Here is a 9,675-nt window from a genome sequence, read left to right as displayed (position 1 = left end):
ATGGTTCAATGGGTTGAAAGAGTTCCTATGGGCCAATAGAACTCATTGAAACTAATACCATGTCTAGAATTTGCAAAACAGAAACTTTGGGACGGGCGGGCTTCGGGCGGAACTACGGGACGGGCTCCCGTTGCGACCTCTGGTATGTGCGCGTGTATAACCCACCAACACATGCGCACATCCTCTTTGCTCTATATTCGCGTGAATTTCTCGGCATTTCAGTAAGATATCAGACAGATTTATAGTTAGATATGAAATTTTTTTCAATTATTCACGAACCGAAATTTCTGTTTGTTCGTGTTCGGTTCGAACAAGCAAAATATTGTTCGTGTTCGTTTTATGTTCGATTCGAATTGTTTGAATCAAAAGAAAATCGTTCGTGTTCGTTCGAGTTCGGCCCAAGCTCGAACGAACTCGAACGAACTCGAACAGTTCGTGTTCGTGAGCAGCTCTGCTATTTATTAGGCGGCCGATTTGGTCGCCGATTCAAGAGGACCATTCGAAATTTTGGCTATAACTTTTGAACCACTGAACGAATGCATAATTGAATGAAAAGCATTTAATACAACAAAATTGTGTCAAAAAAGGCAACTTGATATGATTTGAAAGGTTTGGAAAAACTCCAAATGAATAAGAAAAAGATAGTATTTTTTTTTTGAATGCCCACCGTGATGAAAATATGCATTTTTATTCAAACTCTGAATTAAATATCTCGTCAGTTGTCGTAAATGACAAAAACGACTTGATGTTGATGTTGCAAGGTGTATTTGTCTGTTCATTGAGATATTTTTCGTTCGATGTATTGTTGATTTTCTCATACGCAGTCAAGAGTACAGATTTGTAGGCAATAACATATTATTAACTATACTTAATAACATAATAATAACGGCCGATATATTGGTCCAACATAACATAATAATAACGTTATTAAGATTCGGCATAATAATAACATAATATGTTACGAAATATGTTGGATTTTTCTTAATAAATCCTATGATTCGGCGCTAATAATATATTATTAACTATAATAATAACATAATATTATTAAGATGGATTTATTAACTCAATTAATAACATATTATTAAGATACAATCTTAATAACGCTTTTTTCGCGCATTTTTTTCGCCGGAGTACTGACAGGTTGTTTTTTCTCTGCGGATTACACACATGAATTTTTGCACTGTTGCAATGAAATTAAAATGACTCTTTGAAACAGAATTATCATGTATTGAACTTAACCATTAAGTTTAGAAAATCGCCAGTCCCGACCTTGAAAGGATCAATTTACCATATTTTGTCTGCATTGTTATAGGTGTGTACACCGTACAGTGCTTTTTTTCTCTCCAGCTAGGGAAAAGAATGCGCGAAAAAAGCGTTATTAAGATTGCATTAAAGTTAATAAAATGTTATTACCGCCGAATCTTAGGATTTATTAAGATTACACCCGATATAACGCATAAAATATTATGTTATTATTATGCTGAATCTTAATAACGTTATTAAGATTGAAATAATCCCAACATAACATAATAATAAATATGTCGGACAATAACATATTAATAACATATCGAAAATGTAAATCTGTAGTCAAGAGCTGCTCATTGAGACAGTGTCTCCGCGAGACCAATTTGCGCCCCAATGCAAACGATAATTTTGCGCCTTTCCCGAAAATTTTCAATATAAATTAAAAAATGAACATACAGACAATAATTGTCAACTTAACCCTTTGATGCACAATTTTTTGTTTTTGAATCATTTTGATATATGTTTTGTGCCACGATAAATAGAGAAAGACCTCATACTTAGATTTTTGGAAAATTGCGTATTTGTCGAGAAAATCGGAAAAGAGTCAAAAGTGTCAAATCACTATAACAGCTTGAAAAAATTAAATTTTATAAAACTAATGATGCAGAAAGTTAAATTGATGTGTTTTGGTCCTACGAGTCCTAACTTGACAATTGAAAAGAATGAACAAACCCACAAGATAAGAGGAGGAAAAATGTGGAATTCTGCTATAATTTCGCATTTTTTTTACAGCAGTAAATGAACAGAAAAAACTTTCCATTCAGCCAGCCGATTTTAGCCTGTAAAGTATCAAATGAAAGCTAGTTCATTTCCCTACATTTGCGTCCAAACAAGAATGTAAAAATATTCAGTGGTTTCATAGCTATAGCGTCTGGCGTATCTGATTACTTTAGGAACCGAAATGTGATAAAGGGTTAATATACCTTCTGACAATAAAGTACCCGGAATTCATCATTTTAGCCGCTTCAGGTATAGGTATCGTGTAAAGTATTTTTTTCCTGAGTTGGTACAACCTTAACAAACATCTCAGCCAAATTTGAGCTCAATATGTCAAGTAGTGTAGTTGTGGCAAAGGTATAAGTGATACCTCCAAAGGTACCCGCGGCGATTTTTTGAAAAGTATCATAAAAAAATCAAATTTTGAACCATGTTCGGACAAAAATACAACATTATATTGCATTGGTGTCGCCAGGAAAGTTGTTGGGCATTCTGTTTCCTTTAATTTGATATAAACTAAACATGGAAATATTACACCCATTGTCAAGTAAAGTCATAAAAACAGAAGAAAGTCAGAAAAATTGAATTTTTTGAGTTTCTCTGCTCGTACTTCTTCATAAATCTGTTTTGACTGTCCCTAATGTTGCTAAATATTAAAATTGGACTATCCACTCAATGTTTCATTTGATGTGTACAACAAAAAAAGACACACACGCAGTGTTGAAGGTGAAAAATCAGAAGATTCGAAAAACCCAATTATTGATTTTTCGGTTGAGTACTGAAAAAATGAATTTTTTGCCAAAATTTTCTTGTAAAACCATTAGATGTCTGCTGTATTTTTTCAATCTAGTACAATTTTGACTTTTTATGGCATTTCCACCATTTTCGTTCTTTGCAAAATGCCTTTTTAGTTTATATTATTACCCAAATAGGAAATCGCCGCGGGTACCTTTAAAGGTATCACTTATACCTTTGCCACAACTACACTACTTGACATATTGAGCTCAAATTTGGCTGAGATGTTTGTTAAGGTTGTACCAACTCAGGAAAAAAATACTTTACACGATTCCTATACCTGAAGCGGCTAAAATGATGAATTCCGGGTACTTTATTGTCAGAAGGTAAAATCAAGTATTTTTATATCTTCCATTTTGAAAACCCCGTTCACCGCTTGCAAACGGAAACGGGTAAAGTCAAGAAAATACGCAATAGCTGCGTTTGGAATCAACTTTTCCATGCCCATTGTCCATGCGTTTCGATTCGTCGAGAATGTCTATAATAATTATAGACTATGATATTATAACATAGTCGATGTTTCGTTCTTTTGTTAATGTGGTCACGATTTGCATTCCATTCAGAGGTGCTCGATGTGGGGGGAGGGGTTTACGGTTTTACCCTCTTCCTGGAAGAAATTTTTAAGATTTACCCCCGGTAAATATTTTGAACATACTTTTTTTATACAATATGGTATACAATATGGGAAAATGATAGGAATGTTTCGAACAAACGTCGCGAATTTTTTGTATGCAAATAAATTGTTTTTTTTTTTGAATGATTGATTTTATTAAAGCAACGCACAGACCGAGAACGTTCATGTTAATCTATTAGAAGAAGAAAACGCCGAGCAAAAAAAGGTATCTGCTGCAAAGCACCATTTTTTAAACATGTTTTTCTGAACTTGTATTCGTGCTGCTCAATAGAAAATAAGACAAATTGAGTACAAATATCTATTATATTCGAGTTTTCATTTCACATTTAAACATAAAACAATAGAATATTTATTGAAAAAAGTAAAAAAAAACGCATTGGATAACAACCAAAACAGTTTATAATCAATAATTAAGTAGTGTGAGCCTCGGAATTTATGAAGTTTACTGAATTTAATACCATAAAAAGTTTTAAAAAAAACACTATTTATTCCATCTCGCTGATTCCGAACCATTTGCGCAGGGCTGTATAACTTGTTGTGCGCTCGGTAGCAATGCATTAACCTCACATCTATTCAGTTTGCTTTATTGGAACGGCAATGTGGCAGCGACAAAGCAAAAAGTCAAGTCAAGTCATTCGTGTATACCATTCTGAACAGCACTGTACCTAACCACAAAAGCGAAATGGCATCGAACGAAATGGAAATCACACCTGAACGTAAAAACGCCTTACTTCAAAGTGATGATGACAATACCACAGCAAAAATCGATTTGACAACCGTTGAAACAGCTGAAAAACCGAAGAAAAACTGCAATGGACGCAAGTCCAGATCGCTCTCGCCCAAAGCAAGCTCAAAGACGAAGAAAGGTGGTCCAACTGTCAACGCATCGGATGAAGCAAACCACAATCAAATATTATCGCTGTTGACTGCTATCAAAGAGCAAAATGAAGGCACTAATTCGGAAATCCAATCACTGAAAATTGAAATCAGAGATTACTATGAGATATTTTTATTCATATGGGATACAAATATCGCATAAAAATATCAGATATTTTTCATGCGTTGCGTTGTTGTAACGCTTCTGCAGTACAAAATTCATATTCCTTTTTGGTATCCAAGTCAAATTTGCATGCAGTAATTGGGAATGCCATCTGTGCCGGTATTCTGGAACACAATCCGCAAAAATCATGCGGAATTATTTCGAACGTTCAATTGGATTTTTGAAGGTAGAGAGTAAACGTTCAATCAGCGATCCAACTACAAAACATTCTATTTTTGAATTGAACGTTTTTTTTTCTACTTCTAAAAATTCAATTGAACGTTCGAAATAATTCCGCATGATTTTTGTGGATTGTGTTCCAGAACACCGGCACTGGACCGCCATTTTTATTTAAGTCAACTTTGTTAATTGTTGATTCAACATCAGAAGGTGTAATGTGGAACGATTGATCGGTTTGTGATTGAGCGGTGTTACCGATGTTGATAGAACGGTTTGATGAACGGTCAGTGTATATGTTGACTTGAAATAAGAGGCGAAGGGATCGCATATCAGAAAGACCCTTTGAAGAATATTTTATTGTCTCGGGCGCTCTTCGAGCGTTCTCGACGATCTGCAACTCAAAGCGACGCATCGGCTCTAACGGAGGCACCTCATTGAGAACATGACATTTAATACGCACTATACCAAAATTCTCCATATTATAGTACCTTCCGGTGTATAAATGTTTGAAAAAAAAAAACCATTGGAGCTTGTTTCCATGCAACATTTTTATTGTGTGAGTTCATTTACATATCTTGACATCTGCATCTGTGCATTCCAAACATCAAGAAATAAGCAAATACTCTGAAAAAACTGATGTAGGGTTTGTGTTGACATTTATTTCTCAACAAGAATTCAAAAAGTTTGTGGTGATTCTCGGTACTAAATATATTTCTAACTTTTTTTCAATACAAAGTCGAAAAAGATTTGTGGTGCTCTAGCGGCAAAAATATATTTAGTACCGAGAATCACCACAAACTTTTTTAATGATTGTTGTGAAATAAATGTCAACACAAACAGTTTAACATAACCCTACATCAGTTTTTACAGAGTAGACAAAAAGCGAGAAATGACATGTGATGCTCGAATGGAAACACATTTTTTGAATACTTTATTGGCAAATTCCGTCGTAAGGAATTTCGTTTTGCTGTACGTGGCAAAGTAACGACAAGATTACAACATTTAATTTTTGACTATAAATGAGGCATCAAAATCGTAGAAATTTAGTTATTGTTCAAGTGATTCGGTTATAAACATGTCTAAGCAATTGATGGGTGAGTCTTTTCTAAGCTCTTTTTTCCTGTATTTTCTTTCTAATTTTTGTTTTTGACAATACTTGAGATTTCGGTCACTTATTGTGTTTTAATCATTGTTTTCTGTCCGTTTAGCCTGTTTGATTCTGGTTGCGGTTTTGGGAGACCAATTCATGGTAACTTATAATTTTGTTTGTATATTTTTATTGTATGGGGTCGATCGATGACATAAAGAATATTTGCTCACGGTGCCGGATCTGGGTGTTTTGCCGCCCCGTGCAAATTGTATTTTCGCCGCCCTAAATTTAAAAAATAAAACGAACATTTTCTCAAAGAAATTTTAACCCCTTATTATAACGCATTGGTCCCTAAAGTAACCAGATATGGCAAACGCTATAACTACGAAACCACTGAATATTTTTGCATACTTGTTTGGAAACCAATGTAGGGAATTGAACCATCTTTCATTAATTACATTACTTGTACTGCTGTGGAAAAATGCGAAAATATAGCAGAATTCCAAATTTTGCATCCTCGCATCTTGTGGGTTTGTAAATTCTTTTCGATTGTCAAATTATGATTCATAGGACCAAAACACATCAATTTAACTTATGAAATTTAATTCATTCAGGCTTTTATAGCGATTTGACAGTTCTGACTCTTTCCTCGTTTTTTTTTTCTATTTATCGTGGAACGTAACATATATCAAAATCATTCAAAAATAAAAAAATTGCGCATTAAAGGGTTAATAGTTCTTGCAAAAGCTGATAATTTTCTTTCTGACACGGCTTTGATATATCGCACAGAAAACCGAAATATTTGCTTAAGGCGTTGTGGCGACTATCAAGACGTTTTGGCTCTCTGTGCAAGTAGAATTAGATGGACATATACATGTAAACTTGCGAGCGGAGCGAGCCGAAATTTTTTCAGTAAATCAGCTGAAACATTTGGCGCAAATCATTTCCCTGTGTTTATTTTCCTCTTCACGTTTTCTTTTTTGCATTCATAATTTAATTTTTTTTTAAATCTGGGATTTTGCCGCCCCAAACATGTTGCCGCCCAGTGCAAATGCACGCCTTGCACGTGCCCAAATCCGGGACCGTTTGCTCATATTCCGTACAAATTGACTTTTCGGAAACATCATCACACATTTTATTTTTGCAAATAGTATTTTTGGGTTAAAATGTCAATTGAATTTTCATTTCAATTCGTTCAAATTTGTTATTCCAAACTAATTATCCTTTATTCGATCTTAATTTTCAACATGAAGCAAATTGAAGGTGACGATGGCTGTGGGTGTGTAGACCAATTAATGGGAGCATTAACACAAGGTAAGATTTATGCTCTATTTCTTTCTAAAGTTTCATTCTCACGATTCCACACACAAAGCATCGTTTGATGTATGAAGACATTTACCATTTAATCCAGGCCAAAATAACCAAACACTTAATTCGACTCATGACAAATTCGATGTATTTTGGAAGATATAACGTTTGATGTTACATCAATTGCCAGGATTCAATTAATTGGTTTCATTAAATTATGTAACATTCGTTCGATGTCCTTCACGAAAAACTTGAACTAAATATACACATAGCTCAGCACTCATGTGCTCATTTGCATAGCCCTTGCGTATGGATGTACGGATTTATATTTAAACAAATCTGCTCAATATAGGCATATTCCAAGATCGCTTTATTCGTATCGAAATACGTGGGAGAGTTCAACTTGAAGCTGTCATTAACACATTGAGAGTGAACATTATCGTTTACGCACACAGTGTCAGACACATATACATACACAAGCATCGAAAGTCCCTGTGTACTATGATAGTTTAATGCAATCCTTACCTAGAGGGCCGATGTCGTTTTTGACTCACCAAGAACGCGAGCTTGCATATTCTATAGGTTTTCCAAAAACCGTTTTCGACATACGATATCCATTTTTTTTTCTCTGTGGAATTGAAACGCCCTCTGAATAACTGGACACTCATTTCCCTATAATTTGAGAAAAGAGTGTGGAAGAGTTCATCTCACTTTCGATTTACTTTACTGATACATTTTTGCAATTTTTAGTAAACAAAAAAGACGAAAGAGGCCAAACAGCTCTTCATGACGCTGCTGAGAATGGTAACTTTGAATTGAGGTTACCAAATCAGAAATTGACTGAATCTATTTCATTGATCTGTTTCAGGTAATTTGGAGGACGTTAAAAAGCTCATCAAGAGAGGAGCTAAAATTCATTCGACAGACAAAGACAAGCGGACTCCTCTTCATTTAGCTGCTATGAATGGTAATGTTGCTTAGCTGCTAGCAATGGTTGTTGAATATTCATTTTCGATAAATAAGGAATTGAATTTATCTCGTTCATTGATTGGTGTTATTTTTCAGGTCACACGGATGTCATTGAAGAGCTCATCAAAGATGAAGCCGATGTTAATTTCGAAGACGTCATTAAACAGACACCTCTTCATTTAGCTGCTGAGAATGGTAATTTTGTTTATTTATGGTCACTAAATCGGAAATAGGTTTGTCGTGTTCATTGATCTGTGCTATTTTTCAGGTCACAGGGATGTCGCCGAAATGCTCATCAACAATGGAGCCTTCACTGATCCTACAGACACTTTTAAACGGACACCACTTCATTATGCTGCAATGATGGGTAATGTTACATATTCATTTACACTTATGAAAGTTCAGATTAACCGTAGCACTAACAATCTGTGCCATTTTGGCGTCTCCACTCGTATCAAGTTTTTATTATGGGTCTTAAGGTGCGTGCAACGCCATTCAATGTAAAATCAATACAAGTGGAGGATGGCACAAGGAATTAATCTGTATTTTGTTTGATCTTTTTCATTGGTCGGTGCTATTTTTCAGGTCACAAGAATGTCGTTGAAGGGCTCATGATGAATGGTGCTAATCTCAATAATACAGACATTCGTGGACGAACGCCCCTGGATCTCTCTATTCAAAATAGTAAAATTGGATATATGTTCTATAGACTGATCCAAAAACAAAAGTTGTCTCTTATCTGGAATGTCTGGCCAGTTTCGAAGAATATACCTCGAAAAAATAGGTTTGGTGCAAAGAACGCATATGGCTACCATATAAAATCAGGACGCCCCATATCAAATTTTTCATGACAGCGATTTCGGAAGCCATTTAGATCGCAACATTTCGACCGACTCCATTATTCCAGCCAACTTTTGGCAAAAACTGATGATGAGTTTTTGTTTGGCTTGTCAATAGTTACAACTTTCACTAAGACATCAGCGCTTGAAAAGGCATTCTCGGCTAGTTACAGTGCAAAATGACCCAAAAAATGGCAATTTTTCGGCATTTTCGACATTTGACCCCATACTAGTCACCCAGGCCGTGAAATTTTGTGCAGTTTTAGACTTAAACGTAATTTAAAATGCACGACAGTGTTGTTTGAATGCACAAAGAGAACTAAACTTTATTTATCATTCTTACTGAGCTACGGTACAGTTGAAGTCAGGTGTAATTGGATATCTCCGTTTTTCCAACAATGCCGTGTAGGCAGAACCTATACAAACATTTTGGTACTTGCCACATTGCGATTTAGATGAAATATGGTGCCAATTCATTCACACATAAAAGAGAAATTTCGGACAAAATCATCAAATCACGACTAGGGGCTTTGATTTGAAAGATAAAAGCAATCGATTTCTACCTATGCTGTCTTTGAACTTATAGAATGATCCCTCACAAACATTTTGCGTGCCTACATGACCAAGTCGAGACATGTTTTCACCTATTTCAAGCCTCATATTTGATTTCAATTTCAAAAAAATCGACTTTTGTTCAGAAAATTTCTCAAATATATACTTTTCAGTGTTGGTGTCTTGGTAAAAAGTTATTTTTTGACAAAAATATTGGGAGTCTTCTCAGACAAAAACTCCTAAAAGT

The 9,675-nt window shown here is 35.1% G+C and overlaps 1 protein-coding gene across 1 annotated transcript; it reads left to right on the top strand.

Annotated features, from left to right (window-relative positions):
- Positions 1-4,133: 4,133 nt before the first annotated feature.
- LOC129573170 (poly [ADP-ribose] polymerase tankyrase-2-like) lies at positions 4,134-8,192 on the top strand (the record flags this gene model as incomplete). The annotated part of the gene is made up of 3 exons (XM_055453463.1): positions 4,134-4,401; positions 7,937-8,035; positions 8,134-8,192. Coding segments are annotated over exons 1-3 (426 nt in total), but the record flags the coding sequence as incomplete, so codon positions are not given.
- Between the last annotated feature and the right edge of the window lie 1,483 nt (positions 8,193-9,675).

This window comes from Sitodiplosis mosellana, unplaced genomic scaffold, assembly GCF_009176505.1.
Source record: "Sitodiplosis mosellana isolate CC-2019 unplaced genomic scaffold, AAFC_SMos_1.0 Smas_scaffold_5985, whole genome shotgun sequence".
Classification (NCBI taxonomy): domain Eukaryota; kingdom Metazoa; phylum Arthropoda; class Insecta; order Diptera; family Cecidomyiidae; genus Sitodiplosis; species Sitodiplosis mosellana.
The sequence above is the reverse complement of the archived record's forward strand: the minus strand, read 5'-3'. Positions and strand labels throughout refer to the sequence as shown.